The sequence below is a fragment of the Peromyscus maniculatus genome, chromosome 5 (genome assembly GCF_049852395.1).
Source record: "Peromyscus maniculatus bairdii isolate BWxNUB_F1_BW_parent chromosome 5, HU_Pman_BW_mat_3.1, whole genome shotgun sequence".
NCBI classification, from domain to species: domain Eukaryota; kingdom Metazoa; phylum Chordata; class Mammalia; order Rodentia; family Cricetidae; genus Peromyscus; species Peromyscus maniculatus.
In genome coordinates, this window is record NC_134856.1 from 79,529,222 (window position 1) to 79,554,253 (window position 25,032).

Below are 25,032 nucleotides of genomic sequence, written 5' to 3' on the forward strand. Positions count from 1 at the left end.
CCTCACAGATATACCCCAAAGCTTGTTTCCTAGGTGATTCTAGATTCTGTCAAGTTGATGATGAATATTAACCATTATCATGGGAAAAGGTTATCTCAATAAAAATAGCATCCATTGAAAAGAGAGGCCAGCTGAGTGGTGGTGACACCTGACTTTAACTCCAGCACGCAGGAGGCAGAGGCAGGTGGATCTCTGTGGTCAGCCTGAGGTCAGCCTGGTCTACAGAGTGAGTTCCAGAACAGCCAAGGCTACACAGAGAAACCCTGTCTCAAAAAAAAAAAAAAAATCAATGAGAGGGAGGGAGGGAGGGAGAGAGGCTAAATCATCAAGAATTTTCTAAAACATGGCCTAATGTTTCCTTACCATCCCAACCCTGTTACATCCCAATCATTCCAGTAGTCAAGCCGAGGAGACAGCTATGTAACTCATCTTCACTGGATTTCTTCACCCCAGACCAAGTACAATGAACTCTATGAATGAGGTTCTTCCATGTGGGTCCCCGATAGCGTTAGACCTGAAAGACATGCTTCACTCCTTTCTACCCTACACTTGGTACTCATTTGCTTTTGACTGGGAGGGCCCAACTACTAGAGTTAGTCAACAATCTACTTGGCCAGTCCTCCCTCAAGGGTTCAGGGGCATATCCCACCCTTTTTCTTGAGCATTAGAAAAGAACCTTAGGCCAAGTGGTGGTGGTGCATGCCTTTAATCTGAGCACTCGGGAGGCAGAGGCAAGCGGATCTCTGTGAGTTTGAGGCCAGCCTGGGCTACAGAGTGAGTTCCAGGACAGGCTCCAAAACTACACAAAGAAACCCTGTCTCAAAAAACAAAAAAAAAAAAGAAAAGAAAAGAAAAAAGAAAAAGAAAAAGGATTTTAGGGAATTGTTTTCCCACAGGAATCATTCTATGATGACATTATATTAATATATATTCCTACTACAGAAATCTTAGACCAAAATACCATCAAAGCCTTAAACTTCCTGACCTCCTGAGGCTGTCAGATTTCTGTCCTCAAAGGTCCAAATAACTTAAAAGGAAATACAATATTTAGGATTTGTCTTGACTCCTGAGGCATGACAATCCTCATCTTGAATCAGGGGCATGATTGAATTAGTTCTACTAAGAACAAAGAGACAACTTCAGTCCTTTACAGGGATGGCTGAATTTTGTTTGAGCTTGTATATCTAACTTTTTTTTTTTTTTTTTTTTTTTTTTTGAGACAGGGTTTCTCTGTGTAGTTTTGGTGCCTGTCCTGGATCTCGCTCTGTAGAACAGGCTGGCCTCAAACTCACAGAGATCCTCCTGGCTCTGCCTCCCAAGTGTTAGGATTAAAGGCGTGCGCCACCACTGCTGGGATGTTTTTCTAATTTTGGACTAAAGGTGAAACCTCTCTATGAGGTCATCAAGGGCAGAGATTCCCAGACTCTCAACTAGAATGCTCAACTGGGGGAAAAAATCTCTTTATCAAATAAAATAGTCTTTCACAGAAGTACCAGCACTGGGCATGCTCAGTATTTGAGGTCTTATTTTTTATTTGTGGCAGGAAAGCAAGTCCCAGAATTGTTGACTTGGTGTTCAGGTTGATTTATTTCTTAGAGAAACTGAACATGGCAGCATGAGAGTGGCCTTCCTGACAAGAACCATGGCTTTTAAAGTACGGCTAGCTGGAGAAGCTTCTCAAAGGTCTGGGTCAGCCATCAGAGCCTTAGATCCCACCAGGCAAAGGCTGTACTAGAATCCAGGGAGCACCAGTGATTGACCAGAAGTATGCTAACAAAATATGAAGCAATCATCCCAGACAACTCAGAGGGAACTATTAAAACTTGAGACGCGCTAATGTCGGCCTCGTTGTTTCCCATGGAAACGCCTTCTAATTTGGTATGCATGTGTGGTGAGGCCATTTCTCCCATAGGTTTGACCTATGTAACCAGACCCTGGACAACACAGTGGAGAAATCACTTGTTGATGGAAATGGTTCTGTTCTAAGTGGAGAGCGTGAGGCTCTCCCAGAAGAGAGTGGCCAGCCCAAAAGAAGAAATTGAGAGCTGGGCGGTGGTGGTGGTGCACGCCTTTAATCTCAGCACTTGGGAGGTAGAGGCAGGCGGATCTCTGAGTTCAAGGTCAGCCTAGGCTATAGAAGTAGTTCCAGGTCAGTCAAGGCTATTTATTACACAGTGAAACCGTCTTGAAAAACCAGACCAGAAGGGGGAGGCGCAGGGGATGCGTCTGTGGCGGCAGAGGTGGCCAAGAGCAGGAGGCGGCTGTGGCAGCGTTTGGGGGCGCGGGCTGGCGATGGTGCCCGCGAGGTGCTGAGGGCAAGGGCGGGCCAGAGGGTGGGCGGCGTGGGAGGAAGCAGCTCCACGGCCCAGGCGCACTGAGGGACTCGGCTGTGGCCTCGGGCCCGCGGCGGCCTAACAATGAAGCTCTTGAAGCCAATCTGGGTCAACCACGACGGCAAGCCAATATTTTCGGTTGATATTCACCCTGATGGGACCAAGTTTGCAACTGGAGGACAAGGGCAGGGTTCTGGGAAGGTTGTGATCTGGAATATGTCTCCAGTCCTCCAGGAGGATGACGAGAAGGATGAAAGCATTCCCAAGATTCTTTGCCAGATGGACAATCACTTAGCTTGTGTGAACTGTGTGCGGTGGTCAAACAGCGGGATGTATTTAGCTTCCGGGGGAGATGACAAACTGATTATGGTGTGGAAGCGGGCTCCGTACATCGGGCCCAGCACTGTGTTTGGCTCCAGGGGTGAGCTTGCCAATGTGGAGCAATGGCGGTGTGTCTCCATCCTTCGGAGCCATTCAGGTGATGTGATGGATGTAGCATGGTCTCCCCATGACGCCTGGCTAGCCTCGTGCAGCGTGGATAACACTGTTGTCATTTGGAATGCCGCGAAGTTCCCAGAAATTCTTGCAACTCTGAGGGGTCATTCTGGCTTGGTGAAAGGGTTGACTTGGGACCCTGTTGGTAAATACATTGCCTCTCAAGCTGATGACCGAAGCTTGAAGGTATGGAGAACGCTAGACTGGCAGCTGGAGACCAGCATCACCAAACCCTTTGATGAGTGTGGAGGGACGACCCACGTACTCCGGCCTAGTTGGTCCCCTGATGGCCATTACCTGGTATCTGCCCATGCCATGAATAACTCTGGCCCCACTGCTCAGATCATTGAACGAGAGGGCTGGAAGACCAACATGGACTTCGTGGGGCACCGGAAAGCTGTGACTGTTGTGAAATTCAACCCCAAAATCTTCAAAAGGAAGCAGAAGAATGGGAGGTCTGCAAAGCCCAGCGGCTCATACTGCTGCTGTGCCGTTGGCAGCAAGGACCGCTCCCTCTCTGTTTGGCTCACGTGTTTCCAGCGGCCTCTGGTTGTCATCCATGAGCTGTTCGACAAGTCCATCATGGATATTTCCTGGACTCTGAACGGGATGGGTCTCCTGGCATGTTCCATGGACGGCTCTGTGGCATTCCTTGATTTCTCCCAGGATGAACTTGGAGACCCCCTGAGTGAGGAGGAAAAGGGCCACATTCACCGGACCACCTACGGCAAGAGCCTGGCAATCATGACCGAGGCCCAGCTTTCCACAGCTGTAATTGAGAACCCCGAAGTGCTCAAGTACCAGCGGAGACAGCAACAGTCGGACCAGAAGAATGCCACGGCTAGGGAGACAAGCTCGGCATCCTCCGTCACCGGTGTGGTCAATGGAGAAAGTCTGGGAGATGTCGGGAAGAGTCTTCTGAAGAAACAAGTGGAAACACGGACAGCAGATGGTCGGAGGAGAATCACGCCTCTCTGCATAGCACAGCTGGACACTGGAGACTTCTCCGCGGCATGCTTTAACAGCATCCCACTCTCCAGCTCCCTGGCAGACACCATGCTCTCCTCTCCTAGCGGTCAGCAGCTACTGCCACTGGATCCCAGTACCCCCTCCTTGGGCGCCTCCAAGCCCTGCACAGAGCCAGTGGCAGCCACTGGCGCCAGGCCTACAGGCGAGTCTGTCCGTGAGGACAGTGTGGCCTCTACTCCTGCTGCACCATCACCCTCCATGTTCACAACCCCATCCAAGATCGAACCCATGAACGCAGTTGACTCCCGAGTCGCAGAGCGGTCCAAAGCCACACCGGGTGCTCCTCCCTTGACCAGTGTGATCCCAACAGCTATTGAAAGGCTCAAAGAGCAGAACCTTGGGGGAGAGCTGAGACCCTGGGACCTCCTGAAGAGCAGTAGTAGTGACAGTGACAAGAAGGTCCACCTGGCCAAGCCCTCTTCACTACCCAAGCGGAAACTTGAGCTTGAGGTAGAGACGGTGGAAAAGAAGAAGAGGAAGAAGAAAGGTCTCCCTCAGAAGGATTCTCGTCTCTTGCCCATGTCTCTGCCTGTCCAGTTTCCAGCTGCCCTGTCTGCAGAGAAGGAGGCCGTGTGTCTGTCTGCACCAGCTCTTGCACCAAGGCTGCCGATTCCAGGCCCGCAGAGAGCGTTCACCCTCCAGGTGAGCTCTGACCCTTCCATGTACATTGAGGTGGAAAATGAAGTGACCGCCGCCGCCGCCGCGGGGGGGATAAGGTTCAGCCGCCTGAAGTGCGGCCGAGAAGGGAAGGAGTGGGAGACGGTGCTCACCAGCCGAGTCCTCACTGCTGCTGGCAGCTGTGATGTGGTATGCGTTGCCTGTGAAAAGAGGCTGCTGTCCTTGTTCTCTGCTTGTGGCCGCCGTCTTCTCCCTCCCATCCTCCTTCCAGCTCCAATCTCAACTCTGCGCTGTACCGGCCCCTTCGTCATGGCACTCACCGCTGCAGCCACACTCTCCGTCTGGGATGTTCGCAGGCAGGTGGTTGTGGTGAAAGAAGAGTCTCTGCACTCCATCTTGTCAGGAAGTGACGCGACGACGGTGTCACAGGTCTTGCTAACACAGCATGGAGTCCCAGTGGTGAGCTTGTCCGATGGGAAAGCATACTGCTTTAATCCATCCCTCTCCACGTGGAACCTGGTTTCTGACAAGCCAGATTCACTGGCCCAGTGTGCAGACTTCAGGAGCAGCCCACCATCCCAGGACGCCATGCTGTGTTCAGGACCGTTAGCCATGATTCAGGGCCGCAGCTCCAACTCTGGAAGGCAAGCTGCCCGGCTCTTCTCTGTGCCTCGTGTGGTGCAGCAGGAGACTACACTGGCCTTCCTAGAGAACCAGGTTGCCGCGGCACTTACCCTGCAGTCAAGCCCTGAGTACCACCACTGGCTCCTCCTCTATGCTCAGTACCTTGTGAACGAAGGGTTTGAATCCCGACTCCGAGAACTATGCAAAGAGTTGCTGGGTCCAGTTCACTGCTCCACTGGAAGCCAGTGGGAGTCAACAGTAGTGGGCCTGCGGAAGAGGGAGCTGCTGAAGGAACTGCTGCCAGTCATCGGGCAGAATCTTCGATTCCAGCGCCTCTTTACTGAGTGCCAGGAACAGCTGGACATCCTGAGAGACAGGTAGCCTGCCCTGGCTTGCCCCAGCCTCGGCAGGGACATGGCCACACTCTTGCCACTGGCGGGTGCCAGGGGCTAGCCCCCACCTGTCAGGGTGGTAGTGGAAAGACAGAACTTGGCAGAAGGTATATTGGGCTGCACCAGCACAGGCCCAGTTCCCTGGGTGGACATACATACCCTATGTCCCAGGCCTGGGATGACTCCAAAAGGGGGCAGCTTGCCCTTCCACAGGCCCAACTGTGGGGCTGGGGCTGGGACTGGGGCTCTGCCTCGCTGCCCTGGGGCCGGCAGCGGTCTCCTGAGCCTGTCTCAGGCTCGGCCCCAAGGGAGACACTGGCTCCTGCCCTGGCGGGTGCCATGCTGCTTCAGCTCTGACAAATGAGCCATCTGTGAGAGCAAGAGCCTGGGAGCGTTAGGAGTCTGCAGTCAGCGGATGGACAGACGGACGCCTGTGTGAAAGCGAAGCCGTTCTAACACATGGACTATTTTTATACTAGAATTTGCTAACTTGGAATGTGGAGTTTCTTTTGGTCGATCAGGATATCCCTATAAGTTATTTGGACATTGGTCACTTGTAGGAAATTTAAATTCTAATTATGACAGCTACACTGAAAAAGAACTGTACTGAAATTAACTTGTCTATCTTCATTTGGTTTAATTTTTAAATGTTTGTAAAAAGAGACACTTTGTGTGTTAGGGGATGGGACAAAGGGGAGGGCAATTTCTTTTCTAAGTGTAAAATAAATGAACATGCATTGGATACCCCCCCCCCAAAAAAAATTGAGGCATCCCCATTACCTCTTTCCACCTCCTTCTAAAAGGCTGACTTAGCAATAGTCCTGACAAGGTGAGTCACTTGAGGGAACGGCAAAATGATTAACACTACATTGATTCAAAATATGCATTCATGGGCTGGCAAAATTGCCCAATGGGTGAAGGTGCCTGCCATCAAGCCGTTTGACCTGAGTTCAATCCCCAGGACCTAGGCAATGGAAAGAGGCAACTGACTCCTGCAAGTTATCCTCTGACCGCCGTGGCACATGTGCAAACACACACACACACACACACACACACACACATTATTATTATTATTATTATTATTATTAGTAGTAGTAGTAGTAGTAGTAGTATTTTGCTAAGTGTGGCCATCATGCCATCTGGAAGAATCCAAGATTGTTAATGGTCAACGATTTACCCGTAAGACACAAGCAAGCCATTGTAACTATATGGGCAGCATCCAAATCTCCAGTTAAGTGACAGCCATCTATGGCAAGGGTCATCAGAAGTACATGTCTGATGTTGCCTAAGAAAATAGAGTGGCAGACAGAAAAGCAGAAAAAAAAGGTCAGCCTTAGCCAGGCTAAGCACTTGGGAGCAGAAGGCTAAAAGATCTGTGAGTTCAAGGCCAACCTAGTCTACATAGAAAATTACAGGATAGCCAGGACTACATAAGGAGACCCTGTTTCAAAAAAAAAAAATGAAGCCTTGCAAATCTTTTGACCATTTACTCCTGGAGGAGGAACGGGCTCAAAATCAATGGGGCAATCAGCCAAAGATGATCATCCATCTATGTTGAGAATAAAGTAGGGTAAAAGGGGCAGCCAGAGAAACACACCCTGACCCGAAACCAGAGACAAAGAAACACACCCTGACCCTGAAACCAGAGACAAAGAAACACACCCTGACCCCGAAACCAGAGCCAAAGAAACACACCCTGACCCCAAAACCAGAGCCAAAGAAACACACCCTGACCCCAAAACCAGAGCCAAAGAAACACACCCTGACCCCAAAACCAGAGCCAAAGAAACACACCCTGACCCTGAAACCAGAGCCAGTGAAAGAAACACACCTTGGCCCTGAAACTGGAGCCAAAAGGTTAAAAAGGGCCAGTGAAAGAAACACACCCTGACCCTGAAACCAGAGCCAAAGAAATACAATCTGCCCTTGACCAACTGAGCATAAAACCAACCAATCCCTGAGCAGGAAAACCAACCAATTCCTGAACATGAAACCAACCAATCCCTGGGCATGAAATCCAGCCAATCTCTGAGTTTGTCTAAGCTTAGGGATTGAAATTCAACCAATTCCCACCCTGAAAATCTTCCTGGAAAAAAATATTCTGCTCATAAAAATCCCTATATAAGCCCGTAGCCTATTCAGTTGGCCACTGCCCTTTTCTACCCTGGCTGAGGCAGCCACTCTCTGGATTCCTCCCTCCCAATAAATCTCTTGAATGAGGTTTGGGTTAAGACCTTCTTTCCCAGAGTGGAGAAGAGGAACAACAGACATCTCTGCTGGGAAACTCCTTTAGGGGAACAGAGAAGAGAAGTAACCTTCACCAGAGAAGGAGTCGGGGGGGGGGCTACAGTTCTGCAGGGTTCCCCCTTAACAGAGAGAAGGGAAGAAGAAACAGCTTTTGCCAGAGCAAAGGAGCAATGGACATCTCTGCTGGGAAACTCTCTCAGCAGAGTGGAGAAGAGTTGAGCTGTAATGGTTCTCTTGGAGAGGAGCAGGATTGCCACCACACTCTTCAGGGAGACCACCCCCCCCCCCCCACTGGAACTCAGCTATTGGTGCAGCCTGACTTCCCAACAGTCAGGATACCTTTCCCTCCGGAGCTGTAACACTTGCAACCCCAAGCCCCACCGTGGGAAATAATGAAGGGAATACATGACTCATTTCATGTGGAAAAAGGTGCTACTCTAAATGAATGGTATCTCAACTGTTCTTCCAACAAGCCTGAGTGACACAGTGAAAAATGTACGTGGGGGTCAGGCCTGTACTCTGCATACGTAACAACTCCAGCCACCCTAATCCTCCCCCAGTTCTTGAGCCAACTCAGAGGAAAGGCACCTTGCCACATGAGGACAGGCAAATAGACTTAACTCATATGCCCTCTTGTGCCAGCTTCAAGTCAGTGTTTATAGACACCGTCACTGGCTGGATCCAGGCTGAGAGGATGACTACAGTGACAAGCATTACACCAGGGTCTGACCTCACCCACTCACCCACAGGCTGACAATGGGCCCTCATTTACATCACAGGTGACTCAGTCTATACCTAGGGCTCTGCAAAGAAAATATTATCTACACTCTGCTCTGAGATCACTGTCTTCAGGCAAAATTGAAATGACTAACCAAAACATTAAACAGATTCTAGGAATCACCCTCGGGAGAGTTAAAACAGTGCCAATGTCTAATGCTGGCGGCAGCCCCTAGAGTTACTGTATAGTAGGCCCTTTCTCACATGAGCAGGTACAGAATAAACCTAAGGCAAATCCAACAGGCCCTATACAAATACGGGAACAACTCGGACAAAAGGGTGGAGCCTGAAAGACTGTGGACTCTGGAAACTGGATCCTCCTTAAAACCGTGAAAGATGGACCCACAGAACAGTTGAGTCCTCAGTGGAATGGACCTTTCCAAGTGGTCCTAAGTCCCCTCCATAGTCACCAAATCACTGGTCATTGACAGCTGTGTATATCCACACCCCTCCAGAATAAAGCGAAAGGATGCACCACCCTGCAAGACCCAGAAGAGAACAGCCACACCTGTGTGCCCATGAAGAGCTTGAACTTCTCTTGACAAAACAGTGTAGCATCCTGATGACTGTTGGCCGGGGGCTGTGCTGAAACATGCCCTGCACTGGCTCTCCATGTTTCTACTGGAATCAGAGTCCTGAACTTAAGCATGGAGAGTCATGTGCTCCCAACAGAATGGAATCATTTCTCCTTCCCAAAGCAAAAAACCTCCCACAATGATGTTTCTCCTGCTTTTGTTTTCTTCTTTTTCCAGGAACAAGCATCTACTGGTTCCCAGTTTAAATGAGGTGGTTGGCCTACCAAGTCCTCTAATTGTTAGCTTTTTCTTAAGTTGCATCAACTACACAAGGAAGCATTTGGCTGGTTAAGCATTTGGCTGGTTAAGCTTTTAGGTTTTGAGCAGCACAGTTCGGCTGAGAGCCATTTGGATGAGGACACAGAGGCCTCCAGTCTGAGGAAACAAGATCAGCTGAGAAGTTGGCCAGGTGAGGTTAGCTGTGGCTTGTTCTGTCTCTGTGACCATCCAGCATTTCACCCCAATAACTGGCCCCGGGTTTGATTTTATTAAAAAGACTCTCTAAGATTCCTGCTACATGCCCTATATAATGAGAATATTATGAATGTGATGAGAGGTGGTCCCAGATCTAAGTATCCAAGTTGGAAGGCTGCTACCTTGGACCAGATTTTCAAGTCAGAAGGCCACATAAACTTACTTTTAAAAAAAGTTGTTTGCATTTTTCTAATTTTGATGGAACTGGCCCATTCATAGATATCTGAAAAAATTCCTCTGCTCAGTACCAGTGTGCAATCTGTGTGGGAAGGAGAAGGACCTGACTCTCTTGAAGGTTGGATCCACCAAATACAAACTCATCCATGGATAAGCACTGCCAAATGAGTGCCTCGGTCAACTGGAGGAAGAGTCTTTGATAATGATGGGTGGATAAAACCTCCTCTCAGTAGAGCTGGAACACTCTTTGGTCTCATCACAAATGAGGCAGAAGATGGGGTGATCTTCTCCATGAACTGCTAGACTGTATATAGAGTGAAGGGAAGCGAGCCAGTGATCCCCAAGGAAGCATTGTACATTGATGGTGGGTAAAGGGAAGTCCCTTGCAGCAGAGGGCAGTAATCTACTTCCAATGGAAGAGAATGTCTGCAGTGATCAAAGCGAAGGTTCCAGCAGACAGGGGGCCAAATTCCATTCTGCCTGGATCCTAATAACAAGGAAAGACGACCCCAAATCAATGCCCTGACAGCTGGGTCATTTACAACAGCCCTATTCTGTAGTTTCCTCAGGGGCCGACTCAACAGTGGGTCCCTTCATAGGTACAGTCCGTGGGGGCAAGATTCGTGGAAACATCACGAGATCATACAAACACTTGGTGTCATATTATGTGGCTTACTAATCCTTAGTCACCTAAAAGCGATGAAGCTGATCAAATGGCTTGAAGGAGCCCAGCTGAAGACGTCACTGCTTGGCTGCAAAGCTAAGTGTAACAGAAGCTAGAAAACCACACAGTTGCTCTGCAACAGTGGGTTCACGTCAGTGTGATAGACATCATGTGCTCTTGCCAGCCATGTGTGCTCAGTGATACCCAGAGTGCCTGGCGGTTGCAGAGAATGACATAAAGAGAGGAAATATAGACAGCCTGGGCTACAGAGTGAAAGGAAAGGCACAAAGCTACACAGAGAAACCCCTGTCTTGGAAAAAAAAAAAAAAAGAGGAAATATATCCTTTCAGTGGTGGCAGGGAGACCACACCAGTCCTCTACCACATTCAGGGAAAGCCTGGCGTGCTTTGGCAGATGCGGACACTGTTACCAGATGCCAGATGTTTTTCATGATTTTCCCAGTAAAAGAGCCACCTCAAAGATGACAAAACCAGGACTTACTAGGTTGAACTTGAGGTATAAAACACCCCAAATAATAGAAAGTGACCAAAGTACCCACTTCACAAGTCATGAAGGACAACAATGAGCTAGTGACCTGAGACATGCTATGGACCTTCTACCTGCTGTTTTCGTCGCACAGGAGCAGGCTTCATCCGGCGGAGAGCTACTGAGGCAGGCTTTCCAGACCCGCTCCTATTCTCTGTGAGGTGGACTACGCCTTGAGAAGTCTCAGTGAAAGGCTTCAAAGAGACAAGCTCGTAGCAATGCCATGATCACCCAACTGCAGTTCCCAGCCTGAAAACGACAAATTAAAATGGAAAGATCCCTCAAACCAGAGCAGGGACATGACAGCAATTCATCACGTATGGATACAACCAATAGAACAGTAGACACAGAATGCCTGATGTGGCCCTGGGGAAGTCTGAACCAGCCCTGGATAGTTCACAATATCAGCTCCCTGAGGGGAGGACCAGGTTAGACATTAAATTTAACTGTCCTCTACCATGTTGTGAAAACGGTCTATCACGATTTAGGCAAAGACATATATAAAATTTGACAGTCACACCTCCCTATGGTCTCCTTTCTCTTTCTGTCCCCTGATAGATTTAACCCTGCTTTTCTTGTGATGAATTATATATACTGCTGCTGTAGCAACCAAATACAGCTGCCTGGTGCCTTGTCTCATGGAAGATGCAGAGTAGAGTGAGTCTAGAAGGCACAAGAAAGGCATCAGCCTTTGAAGGGGAACATGGGAAACATGTCAGTGTCTGAAGTCACAGTGATCTTGTCCTTGCAAATGTCTCCAACTGGAAGAGTAGGTGCTAGTGTGGGAGGTACATTCCCAGCCACTTCCTTTCTTTGAAGATGGTGAGACCTAGGAGGATGATAATGTCTAACAGACATGCAGAGAATGCCCATTGGAAACTAGTTAATACAGCTTTGAGTGCATGGACTCCACTTCTCTTCATTTTTTTCAAGTGTGAGTGTCGCACATGGTGGGCGCTGTGTGGGGCCTTGTCTTTCTGGCATTCCCAGTCAAGAACTAAGGAAATGTCCAAACACCCATAGAGACTTCCTAGTTCTTTCTTTGGTATCTTGAAACAGTCCCGTGAGGTTTCTGAAGCCTTTGAATATTTAAGCACTAGACAGCCTGGCAAATGGAAGACAATTAGAAATAAGAAATAGGAGATGGTACCGGGATAGATTTTGTGATATGAATGCAAGTTGGGTTGGAAAACTTAGAATCACCTTACTAAACTCATCCTCCGGACTCAACTCTTTCCTGTGACAAAGGGGCCCATGGGTTCCCAGCGTCTTCTGGGGGAGGCACCAATATATTGTGACATACTTCAAGGAGTAGGTGGAGGACTCTGACAAGCACCCTTGCTGAAAGCACTTTAGGACACTGGGTCACAATGAGGTGTGGTCCCTTTTGCCATGGAGCCAAGCACCGCCCCCCCCAAGCTGATTGGGATGGTCATAATGGTGTCAGAAACAGAACTGTGTAGCATGGAGCAAAAAAGTGCCCCCTAACGGAGCAAGCAGTGGGGTCATTAACTATTAGATCCATCATGCAAGAAACATGAAAGGCAAAGCCCCAGCTTCCTAGAATTGACTATCAGTGTGGTCAAACCAAACAGCAGACTAGAAAGATAGATGATGGGGGGGGGGGGAGATGATAGATATAGATAGATAGATAGATAGATAGATAGATAGATAGATAGATAGATAGATATAGATAGATGATAGATAGAGGAGAGAGAGATTAGTGTTTTAGTGGATTCAGCTTAGGCCTCTAGAAAAAAAGGCCATGTAAACAGAGCCATGTAAACAGAGTGAGAAGATGCCTGTCTGGAAGTAAAGTTAAATAATCCTCGTTAGAGGCTGCCTGAGTGAATCGAAAGTCGGGTCAGGAGTTGAATCCATGCACTAACGGGTGGTGGTCTGTATTAGCTACTTTTCCATTGCTGTGGTAAAATATCATAACCCAAAAGAACTTACAGAAGAGCCTATTTTGGCTTATGGTTCAGAGTGGGGAGTATGGGTGGGGTAGGGGTGTGGGGGGGGTGTGGGGGTGTACATAATGATGGGGAAGGCTTGGCAACAGGAGACCAGAGCAGGAAGCTCACATCTTCAGAAACAAACACAAAGCAGAGGGAAAGCAAACTGGAAGTGGCTCAAGGCTTTAAGCTCTCAAAGCTTGGCTCAGTGATGGAATTCCTCCAGGAAGCCTTCACTACCTAAAGGCTTTCTAATCTCCCCAAACTGTACCAACTGAGGACCAGGTTTTCAAATACCTGGGCCTATGGGGGACAATTCTCACCATAAGGTCCACATCATTAAGTGACATGCAAAAGCAACTTGTGACCACTGGGTAAGAGACGTTTCATCATTCCTACTGATGGGTGAGATGTGGGATGAGAAAGCACCCAAACCATTGTCTCACATTCCCTGGCATCGCTGTGTACACATACGGCTGGAATGTGAAATGCCCCTCACAGATCCATATGCAAGGGGTCTGGTTGTCTGTTGGTGGACTTCCAGGAAGTAACTGGATCCTGAAGGTTCTGTCCTAATCAATGGATTAATCCCATGATGGATTTGTAATATGATGGCCTTATGGGGAGGTGATTAGGAAGTGGGAGGATGGGTGGGTGGAGACTTGTTGGAGGAAGTCTGCTATTTTGTCCTCGGCTCCTCTCTGCTTCCTGGCTGTCACGAGGTGAGCTGTATTGTTCCATCATGCAATTCCTATCATGATGTTCATGCCCCGGAGCAAGGAAGCCATTTAACCTCAAACCAAAATCTTGGATGATGTGGCTGATGTGTTAATTTTCCAGGGTCACTGTGACAAAGTACCACAAACCAAGCAGCTTGAGCAACAGGAAACATTGTCCTCTCAGCTCTGAAGGCAAGTTTTCCAAAGTCAAGCTACCTGTAGAGAGCCAAGTTCACTCTGAATGCTTTAATAATAATTTCTGCTTCCTCCTTGTCATTTCTGGTTGCTGGCAATGTATGATGTAACTTCACCCAAAATTTCATCACTCCGATTTGGATCTCCATAGTTTCAGTGACTCCTTCCCTAGATTGCCGTGTCTTCAGATCTTAACGATACCAGTCACAAGATTAGGGACTAATATGACCATGTTTTAACTTGAATTCTCCTCTAAAGACCTTATTCCAATTTCCATCACATTCAAAGGTACTGGGGAGGTAGGGTTTAGATGTTTTTGGAGAAAGGACATAATTCAGCCTAAAACAGGTTACATCGAGGTGTCCATTGGGTGCCATCAGCACAAATTTCAAGACCCAATTGCTTTCTGAGAGCCTAATGGGTTAGAAATGGTGGTGTTATTTCAGCACTTGGGGAGGAGTGTTAAGGAAGAGGGTCATGAGTTCAAAGACAGCTTGGATAGACAGCAAGACCCTGTTTCACAGTTAACTAGCTGACATAATAAGCCAGGGCTGGGAATGTAACTTAATAGTATAATGATTGTCTGGTCTTTGTGAGGTCTTGTGTTTTATCCCCAGCACTGGTAGGTAAATTATTAAATGTTAATTTAAAAATATAAATACTTGGTTTATATAGTAATGAAATATAGTTTACTCTCTCTGGCTCTTTGGTTTCATTCTCTCTCTCTTCTCTCTCTTCTCTCTCTCTCTCTCTCTCTCTCTCTCTCTCTCTCTCTCTCTCTGTGTGTGTGTGTGTTCTCTCTCTCTTCTTGTGGTGCTGGGGACTAATCCTACATATAGCTTCGTGCACATTAGATACTCCTTTTCTACATTTGTGGAGGGCTCCTCCAGAGTGGGTATCATTCTTTGTATTTATGTCCAGCAAGAGGCAAAAGACCCAAGAGGTGAAAACAAAACCCCCAGGCCAGAAAATGCAAGTACTATTGTATTTAGAAAGGCTGGGAGGGGGCTTTGAGTGGAGTACTGATCTGCTGTAAGGAAATACATCGTCTAAGCCCCGAGTGGCTTCCAAAGGCTTGGTTTCCTAGGAGAGCCACTAAAGTGCTCAGGAGGAGGCAGAGGGGAGGCGCCCAATTCTAAGGTTCTCTGCAGCTGCAGAAGTGTTCGGAACTGGACAGGATGACTAGTCAATGCCAGCTTTCATGGTGTTTATGTTGTAAGACATTGAATTAAAGACAGCATCTTAAATTGTTTTGTAAAATGGCATTTACATGATGGAAAGTGTAAACAATGAATTCTTAAAATAGGATTGCCAAGCCAAAGTAATGAAAAGGTCAGTATGCATAAATTTTCACTTTGTGGACTTCCTTGTCCTCGCATTCCCTCTGTTTGTTGTAGTAATAGAAAGTATTGTCCCTCCGCTGAAGTTTCTTCACGTATCCTGTCTCTGGCCAACGGTCTACCTGCATGGGAAGGATGAGAATGCTGTAATGCCAGTTTTATTTTATATCATATTTCACCATCAAACAATTGCATCAAAATTAAAGTCTGGGGGCTGGAGAGATGGCTGAGGTTAAGAGCACTGGCTGCTCTTATAGCAGTCTTGAGTTCAATTCCCAGCAACCACATGGTGGCTTGCAATCACCTATAATGAGAATTGGTGCCCTCTTCTGGCCTGCAGGTATACATGCAGGCAGAACACTATACATAATGAAGTCTGAGATAACTTAAAATCTGTGCTCTTAGGGAGAGCATTGTGTGCATACACATAAAGCAAATATTAGTTTCCAACCTTATTCTGGAAAACACGTACTGAATTGAGTGCTTCTCTTCACAGTCAAGTCTCCAGGTTTTAGTGTCTACATTATGGCCAAGATTGAAGATATGTGTCAAATAATTTAAGATGCATTTTTTTTATATATTTCTAAGTGACTCAAAACATTGTAACTTCAAAAATAAATGCTGCAGGAGTAAGCTGGGAGAGAGCCCAGGGCCCCTGCTGAAACACTATGTTGATCATGGGCTTTCTGCAAGGACTTAAGCGGTGGTTTTCAACCTGTGGGTCTCGAGTCCAAGGACCCTTTCACAGGGTCACATACGGGATATCCTGCATATCTCATATTTGCATTACAATTCATAACAGTAGCAAAATTACAGTTATGAAGTGGCAACGAAAGTAATTTTATGGTTGGGGTCCCCACAACATGAGGAACTGTATGAAAGGGTCTCAGCATTAGGAAGGTTGAGAACCACTGCACTAAAGGCAGGCACTGGACTTGAGGAAGTACCTATGCACTTCTACCCAAGCTTCAAGTTCACCATCAAGTCCAATTTTTGTATCCTGCCACTTTACTGAAGGAGTTTATCAGCTGTAGGAGTTCCCTGGTAGAATTTTTGGGGTTACTTATGTATACTATCATATCATCTACAAATAGTGAAAGTTTGACTTCCTTTCCAATTTGTATCCCTTTGATCTCCTTTTGTTGTCTTATTGCTCTAGCTAGAACTTCTAGTACTATATTGAATAAATATGGGGAGAGTGGACAGCCTTGTCTTGTTCCTGATTTTAGTGGTATCACTTTGAGTTTCTCTCCATTTAATTTGATGTTTCAAGCCCAATTTTTAATAGAAACTTGAACTCACACAGTCCTCAGAAATCCTTCCCTTCTCCCCACCATTCCTTGTTCTTACTCTGATTTCTTTATCATTTGCCTTGCTCTAACTTGTATGTACTTTCTTCCTCTCCAACTTCAGTGTTGCGCTCTCTTGGCCAGGTTAATGTGTGGTGGCTGTTTGTTTCAGACAGTGTTTCATGTATTTGCTGTCTGTGCTACATAGCCCAAGGATGACCTTGAACTTCTGACCATCTGGCCTCCACCTGGGGATTACAGGCATGCAATTACCTCCATGCTCAGTTTATGTGGTGCTGGGAATGGAGCCTAGGGTGGCTTCCTGCATGCCAGGCAAGCATTCTACTAACAAAGCCACATCCCCAGCTGCTGCTGCTCTGTGTGTGTGTGCGTGTGCGTGTGCGTGTGCGTGTGCGTGTGTGTGTGTGTGTGTGTGTGTGTATGTGTGTGTTCTTTTAGGAACTTGTTAAGTCAAAAGTAATAACTTCTTTGGGGCCATAACTCATCACAGTGCATTCTGGAACCCAATGTGTTCTTTTTATTGATAAAAATGTTCCTTCTGAAATTTGTGAAATGCACTTTATCATTGTCAAAAGTCCAAATCCGGTTCTGGAAAATCAAACCCTTTTCTTTAACAGGACCAATACAGGCTGCCCTCCCCTTTCACATTCCTCCTATAACACAGTGTGCAACTGGAAGAAAAGAGTACATGACTTGGGGACCTGTGTCTATTATTTTCTAGCAACTTGCCCCTTTTCCTTTTCCTTTTCCTTTTCCATTTCTTTCACCTGCTTTTGTTTGAGACAAAGCCTCCTGACACAGCCCAAGCCCAAGTGCTTCAACCTAAGCTCCTCCCTCAGTCTTGAGCGCGCTGGGATTTCAGGCATGTGCCACAATGCATGGATCTTGCATTTTCTCTCGTCTGCTTCAGTTATTTATCAGTAGAAACAGACCCCAGCACATCCGATCTGCACGGCAGGTCCAGCTGCATTTACTTTGTAGGAAAGCAGCTAATGTTTCTAATACTTAAGCCAAAGCTGCCACCAGCAGGGAAAAGGAGTGTCCTCAAGATGCCTGGACAGGTTCTTATCCCTTCTCCAGATTCCAAAGACACCCTTCTTAGTGTATAAACAGTGCACTCACCAGATCTGCAGCACATTCAAGGTTTATACAGGAGGGAAAATTCAAGGTTTATATAGGAGGGTAGAAGGTCAAATAGAGAGGCACCCAATGGTGTAAGCTATCTAGCTTGCTATCTCCTAATGTAAAATGAGTTAATTGTAGAGTGTAGCTACAATGGATATGGTGTTTGCATCTGTAATCTGTCTGGGAAGTGGATGTAGGAGGATTGACGTAATTTGAGGCTTTTATCTACATAGTGAATTCAAGGCCAGCCTGGTCATAGAGATCTTATCTCAAGAAACAAAACAAAACAACCAAAAAAAAAAAAAAGGAAAGAAAAACAAAAGACACCAATATATTCAGCCTCTTTCTAATTCACTGTCAAAATAAGCAGAGGGGAATGGATCATTTACCACAACTGAATACATGATAATAGTTAGCAGAGTAAGGAAAAGGACTGTTTGAAGATCACGTATGTGAGAGCACAGTAGTTCAGAAAGTGTGCAGGTGCCCAGCCAAGGGACCACATTGTCCCCCAAGTTGTAGACCACCTTTATAGGCTTCAGTATCCCTCCCTTCAGATGAGAGTTTCAGAGATTTCTCTGCAGCTGTACTTCGTTACTGTTATTAAAATACATTTCACCATCTGCGAAACTGTTTTTTTTTTATCAAGTTTGAAGAGCAGTAAATTTTACCATAGCAACTTGGTTCACTTGTTTATATTCGATCTCATCCCGATAGCCTGCTTGCTGAAATCTATACAGGTTTTCTATTTCTTCTGACCATTTCTTGGCGCGACTTATTGATTTCGGTTTCACATCAGAACTCGCCATGGCTACGGAGGCCTTCCTAGCAATTATTTCTGAAAGAGGTTAGAACAATTTCATAGGTAACATGATTATAATTTTCAAAACCTTTAGAGTGAACAAAAATGACTGAAGAAAAAAATATGGAACCTCAGTAAACATTTCACATTTTAACATTCATTTCTAAGACTGTTATTTTTGGGAAAACAAAATGATGCACCCAAAATACTTTTAAGTCCTAGGAGACATACAGAGAATAGTTAATTTCATCATCAAAATTGCATTTGGAGTTATGAATTAATGTTCTAAATAGCCATTCTTGGTCTCTGGACACTAATAGTGTACATTTATGAAAAGATATTGTCATTTGTATTTATCAATATACTCTCAAAATATCCCCCCACTATTCCATTGATTTATATTCTCTCTTCCTCTCCTTCTCCTTCTCTTTTAAAAAAGGACTGTAAGGACAATCACTCTTAGCAAGGCATGGTGATGGACTTGGGAGGCTGAAGTAGGAGCAGCGGAGGTGAGGCCAGCCTGGGCTGCTTACAAATCAAAAAAGAAAAGGCCCTCCCTCTTCTTCTCCCCTTTCTTGTTCCCGAGGCACACCTTCCATTATTTTCTTGGCTCCCAGTGTCACACTGTCCTCTGGTAGACTAATGTGGGAAGACAACTGGACAAGTTCCATGCTAATTGTTTGTTATGTTAGATTATGGATTTGAAATGGCGTGGGTGGTTACTACTGATCCAGGACATTCAGCTCTCCAAGCCTAGTTTACATTGTCTACTTACCAAACTTCCATTGCTGAGTTTTTCTCCTGGTTCCTGGGATTAAACTCAAGACCTTGTGAGTGCCAGACAAGCATTCTACCATTGAGCTGCATGCCCAACACCAGTCAGTTTTTCCAAGGCATTGTCTTGTATTTATTTTTCTCAAATACTTATTTTGTTACAAAAAGTCATTTAACTGACATAAAGTACCCAAAATTTTCACCATGGATTCCTTGAATCCATTCTATTAATGTTGTTTGTCTAAAATTCATTGTCACACTTCATAAAGATGATCCTAAAGGGAATTTATGTATTTTCAATCATGGTAACAAATTCTCATTAGGTTAACTTTTTAAAAGGTCAACAAATACATTAAAATACAATGGATAGAAAATGGAAAATTGTCCTCATGTCAATTAGAAATATTTCTCCTTGACAGTGGGTGAACATCATCCCAAAGATGGGCAGGCTCACAGCAAATGCCTTTACAAATGGAATACATTTAGCTTTTACAGAGGGAAAAATCAGAAAAGGAAAGAATGGCGGACTTGCTGAACCTCCTTGACTGTTTCCCCAGTGTGGAAAATGTAGCCTTCAAGTCTCTTCTCATGGTTAGTAAAAGGGAGACTATCCGGAGGCTGGGCCCTTGGTTTAGTTTCCAGTATCAGTCACACCCAAGTACTAAGAGCAGCCTAGGAAAGATGAGGAACTTGCCTATGCTCTTTCTATATCCTCTGGATCTTTTGCTACATTACTTACATTATTATATCTAAATAAAAGTCTGTTTACATTCCATTTGGAAATCATATTCCCACCGTAGTTCAGTTTAGCTTCAGATTTAAATTAATTTAAATGAAATCACTGGAATTGTATAATTCTAATTCTGATAAAAATAGTAACCACATACCAGACAAAGAATCAGTATTGGTTTTTGCAATTTTTTCCAGTGTGCAAACTGACATGCACATTGGTTAGACTTGGGAAAATTAGGCTTTTGTTAGAGTGTGAGTTTTTTTTTTTAATAAATAAATGTAATTTTCCTTTCTTTCTTTCTTTCTTTCTTTCTTTCTTTCTTTCTTTCTTTCTTTCTTTCTTTCTTTCTTTCTTTCTTTCTTTTAAAGATTTATTTATTATGTATACAGTATTCTTTCTGCATGTATCCCTGCAGGCCAAAAGAGGGCACCAGATCTCATTACAGATGGTTGTGAGCCACCATGTGGTTGCTGGGAATTGAACTCAGGACCTTTGGAAGAGCAAGCAGTGCTCTTAAGCTCTGAGCCATCTCTCCAGTCCCAGAGTATGAGTTTTTAACAACTTTTGTCTCAGTATTTTAGATTCAGGCTCATGTTGCATCTTATTGATTTCATTGTTATGGTATTGTAAGAGTTTTTGTAAAATCTGGAAAGCCCTCTAAAACAACCCAGTTTCTTATTTTATAAATTCATTCATTTCACTGTGAAGTCTGTCACATCGCCAATGCACCATACACTAGTGATGACTAATAAGTGAGTTGGAAATATGTAGTAGAGCTTGGTAATCCATTTATATAAGGGAGATGAATCAACACACACATATTAGAAAATATGATATGAAGAATCATGAGAGGGAAAATGGGAATTCATTATATTAAAAATACATTCAAGCAGGGTGCAGTGGTACACATGTTTAATCCCAGCACTTTTGAGGCAGAGATGAATGAGTCTCTCTGAGTTCCAGGACAACCAGAGCTACACAGTGAGATTGTCTCAAAAACAAACAAAACAAAACAAACAAACACCACTCAAGTGGCTAGAGAGACAGCCCAGTGCTTACAAGTTCTTATTGTCCTTGTACAGATGAAGTTTGATTCTCAGCACCAAGTCAAGTGCTCACAACCACCAGCCTTTCCAACCCCAGGGAGACCCATCACCACCCTCTACTGGCCTCCTCGGGCACTGCACTCATGTGTGCATGCCCTCTTAGACACACCCAAACACAGGTCATTAAAAATAATTTTAAAATAATAAAACCTTTTAAAATATTCAAAATTAGTCACGTCTTTCTATGAAGTTGGTGGCTGAATCACTTTGCTGCTTCTACAGCCAAAGCTTGTATTCTCAGGGCAGTGGTTCAGGGTTAGTTCTGTTTCCCCGTCATTTTTACTTAGCTGTTTGATATGCAATAAGATCCTTCGATTTGCTTGTGTCGTTCAAAACTATTTTCCTGAGTGTCATGTCACTTTCAGGTTAAGCAACTGTGTTAACTAGACACCTAAAAACGCTGCATGTTATGGAAGGGTGGAAAAGATGCTGACGCAGTTGATGTTGCAGGAAATTACAGTTTTTCTTGGCAGGAATGCCCATCTTAAGGATATTACCAGACATTTGGAATTTAATGTGAATTTCACCATAACAGAAAAAGTAAATTTAGTGCCTGCATTAACTATGCTATGAAGTGGTGGTGCAAATTATATTGTAGTTATTAAAAACAAACCAAGTGAGTCTTGTGAAGTTCTGTGCTTGAGATGGCGCAGCCAGACTGCCTGACCAGAGCTGAGTGACTTCAGGTGTTGCAGTTCAAACGCCATCCGGGACTATCCTTAGGTGCTGCACAGCCATTTGCTCTCAACCTCTGGGTCTGACCTCTGGGTCATCAGATGTAAGGGGTATGAAAATATAGATGCTTTGATATTTGACTTGTTGCCAGAAAAATAATCCCCAATCTTTTGTGAAAGAGATTTTTTTCATTAATTTTTTGCTCTTTAAATACACTACCACAATAACAATTATACATTTTTCCGTTTTTGTTTTCCAGTTTTGCTCAGATAAAAATACCTATGCGTAATATTTTTAAAAGTAAATAAAAAATTGTTATAGAATAAAAACACACTTCTATAATACATATGTGTATCACTACAAACAGGAAGTGGCAATGCTTGAGTGTCTATGTTTTAGTAACTGAATTTCATTAAGCACTGTGAAGGGCTATATGTGCACTGGAAAAAAAGAAACCCCACCAATCTCAAGTCCCTGACAAATTAAGTTCTAATGTAACAGCAGACACCTGTGACCTGCCGCCTCGCGTTCTACAAGAAGGAACTGACAATTTAAATAGACTGTTTGTGCATACCTCTTAAGTCCCATTTCGTTTCTTCCTCTACTTAACCCTAAAGCTTATCTCAGCGTCTCAAACACAAACCTGGGTCCCAGGACCCTTTTCCTTATTACTTTGCCCGTGTGCCACCTTAATTACCTCTTTCTCTACTTTTCACGTTGAGCGTCTCTTAAATTGGTGTATTAGGGATGGATGTCGCTGAAGCTTTTGTCCCATAACTCTAATAACATGATAACATGCCTAATCTTACAAACCCCAACTCTCCTCACCTTATTTCATTATTTGTGCTCCAAGCAGGTGGCGGGATATAACTGAGGATCCCTTTAAACTACATGTAAACTTTGGCCAAGACAATGAACAAAAGCCAGGACTGTTTTCTGAATCCAGCTCTCACACTGGGTTCGAAACAGAACACCATTCTCCAAACCCAGTCTTCACACTGGGTGTTCATTTTAAAGACAAAAGTGCCGCCCCGCGCCCCGACCCTAAGCACTCCGTTATGGTCGGTCCACAGTCCATATGTGACAATTTGCGTTTGTGGAGCAATAAAGCCACCCTTACGAGGGTTTCCCACAGCTAGCGTTCTCTGCCTGCCAGAAACCACTTTCTTTTTGCCATAAATCACGATATCTGTAAGGTATAACCTGCCCAGAAGAAGCTGGGCAAGAGACAATCCTCTGAACCCAGGCATTACAGGGCAGAGCCATTACAGTAGCCAATTTGGGGAGCGGAAGAATTTAGCTGGGGAGCCCATCCAAAGATGTAGGAAGGGCCAAAGGAAGACCGCCCTAAAAGAGAAAACCCAGGTACCAGGGCGGCCGGGCGGAAGGGGCGGGTCCTGCGCTCCCGGGGCGGGGCGGAGCCAGGGGTACGGCGGTCAGGGCCCAGGTCCTCGCTGCTCATCCGCTCAGGCCCGGCTCCCGCTATCCGCGGTTACCCTCGCTCAGCCGGCCTCGCAGGAGGGCGCAGCGGTGCTCGTGTTCTCTACTCGGGATCGTGGGCTGAGTCAGCCGGAGGCCAACTGTTGCGGCTGTTGCCGCCCGCGCGTCTCCTAGCAACGCAGCGACGCCGCTCCGCCCGCTCACGTCGGCGCCGCCCGGCTCCCGCCGGCCCCGCCCCCTGCTCCTGGGTCTTTGTGCGCCCTTTAAAGGGCTAGCCTGGGTTGAGGAGGTCGGTGTTCTGGAGTCAGAGGGCGCCCCAGCTGAGCCCTCTTCACTGCTGGGATGAGGCGGAGACTCCAGACGTGTTGAATGAAAGCATTTGAAAGACTAGAGATCGCAGAGGTTCTGGATCCTGATAGAAGATAAGTGTCAGTGTGTGTGTGGATTCAAGGAATCCGTCCAGCATCGTGTCTGAGAATAACTAAACGAAAGTTAACGAACACCTATAGCTTTATTTTCCCATCAGTATCTTCAGTAATAGTTAATGTATCACCTATTTTGGTGAAAAGTGATTCAAGATCAGTATTTTTGAGCGCAGAGCCGTGATGATTTGCTAATAAATAGAGGGCGAAAGGGAAAGGGGCGGTGAGTGGGAGCCAGCTCAATGAGAAGACCCAGAACCGATAGTTAACTGAGAGGGCTGGGGAGCCAGACCAGAGCCATGACAGATTTCTAACAGCCCTACCAGGGACCAGGCCTTAGTTTCAGTTTACTGGAACTAAGCAAGCAGTTGTGGAAGACCACAACTTGGGCAGCCAATCAGCAGCGCCCCCCCCCCCCCCCCCGCTTCTGTTGGCTCAGCAGGCGCCCCAAAGCTTCTGCTAGCTCAGCACATCCCCCACCCCCAAGCCCTTTGCCTGCTAAAGATAGCTTTTCCTACCCTCCAGTCAACAAGCCCCTAACCACTACAGCCTCCAACCAATCAGCCCCAGACTAATCTTTCCTCCACCAATCAGCACCAGATTAATCCCTCCTTCAGGTCGTTCTTTGCCACCCCAACCTGTTGTAAATAAACGCTCTTGCTAAATTGAATACGTGACTGTTGGTCTTTCTTGGAGGCTTCTCTCAGACCCCAACATTAACAATGTAGGAATTTTGTGAGCCAGTTTTACGCAAGCCATGTTTTTTACAGATTAAATTCTGCAAAATTCTATTTAGGAAAGTCACTAAATACTAAAAATAAAAAGGATCTATTTATAGCCCCCAAATTAACTTCCTTAGCCAAGATATATCTCTGAATTTTAGATTTATCTCTACAATTTGTATTCTACATCCAAAGCCAACCTCTTCCCCCAGACAGAGGAAATCCTGTGGCTTGCACATCTTCCCTTGGAATAGCTGTCGCCCAGAGTCCTCTGTTTCTCTTATTGCACCCATCAGGGAGACTTGTTGACTTTAATAGCTCCCACACGAGTCCAAAAAGCCATCTCTCTGCAGTCTCTCTGGTGATTTAGTAATTCCCAACATCTCTCCCCATACCCATAGCCTATTCTCAACACAATAGTCAGCACAGCCCACTTAAAACCTAAATCAGGCCGGGCGGTGGTGGCGCACGCCTTTAATCCCAGCACTCGGGAGGCAGAGGCAGGCGGATCTTTGTGAGTTCGAGGCCAGCCTGGGCTACCAAGTGAGTTCCAGGAAAGGCGCAAATCTACACAGAGAAACCCTGTCTCGAAAAACCAAAAAAAAAAAAAACCTAAATCAGATGATGCCAGTCTTGGGCTTGGCTTGTGACCCTGCAACACTTTTCCATTTTATTCTCAGTAAAAACAACATTAAGTAAAATTAAAAACAAAAACCTCAGAGGTTTACAAGGCCAGTAACGACTTAGGAAATCTGCACACTGC

At 45.7% G+C, this 25,032-nt stretch overlaps 1 protein-coding gene and 1 pseudogene across 2 annotated transcripts; one reads left to right on the top strand and one right to left on the bottom strand.

Moving 5' to 3' along the window:
- Positions 1-2,417: 2,417 nt before the first annotated feature.
- LOC102918493 (protein HIRA pseudogene) lies at positions 2,418-5,668 on the top strand (annotated as a pseudogene).
- A 9,399-nt stretch (positions 5,669-15,067) lies between these two features.
- Positions 15,068-23,294, bottom strand: Meig1 (meiosis/spermiogenesis associated 1). Of its 2 annotated transcripts, none has more exons than XM_006985917.4 (3): positions 23,055-23,294; positions 18,267-18,433; positions 15,068-15,282 (listed from the first exon to the last, which is right to left on the bottom strand). In XM_006985917.4, exons 2-3 carry the CDS (start codon positions 18,402-18,404, stop codon positions 15,154-15,156), a joined length of 267 nt encoding a protein of 88 aa, XP_006985979.1. In that variant the 5' UTR covers positions 18,405-18,433; positions 23,055-23,294; the 3' UTR covers positions 15,068-15,153. The 2 variants fall into 2 exon arrangements, with proteins under 2 accessions (XP_006985979.1, XP_015859995.1); XM_016004509.3 differs by lacking the exon at positions 23,055-23,294 and adding an exon at positions 22,514-22,718.
- Between the last annotated feature and the right edge of the window lie 1,738 nt (positions 23,295-25,032).

Excerpts from the sequence above, each read along its gene's own strand:
- Meig1 (XM_006985917.4), bottom strand. The coding sequence starts at position 18,404 with ATGGCGAGTTCTGATGTGAAACCGAAATCAATAAGTCGCGCCAAGAAA. Across the intron at positions 15,283-18,266 it reads AAGTGAACCAAGTTGCTATG|GTAGACCGTTGGCCAGAGAC; the intron begins GTAAAATTTACT and ends CTTCCCATGCAG.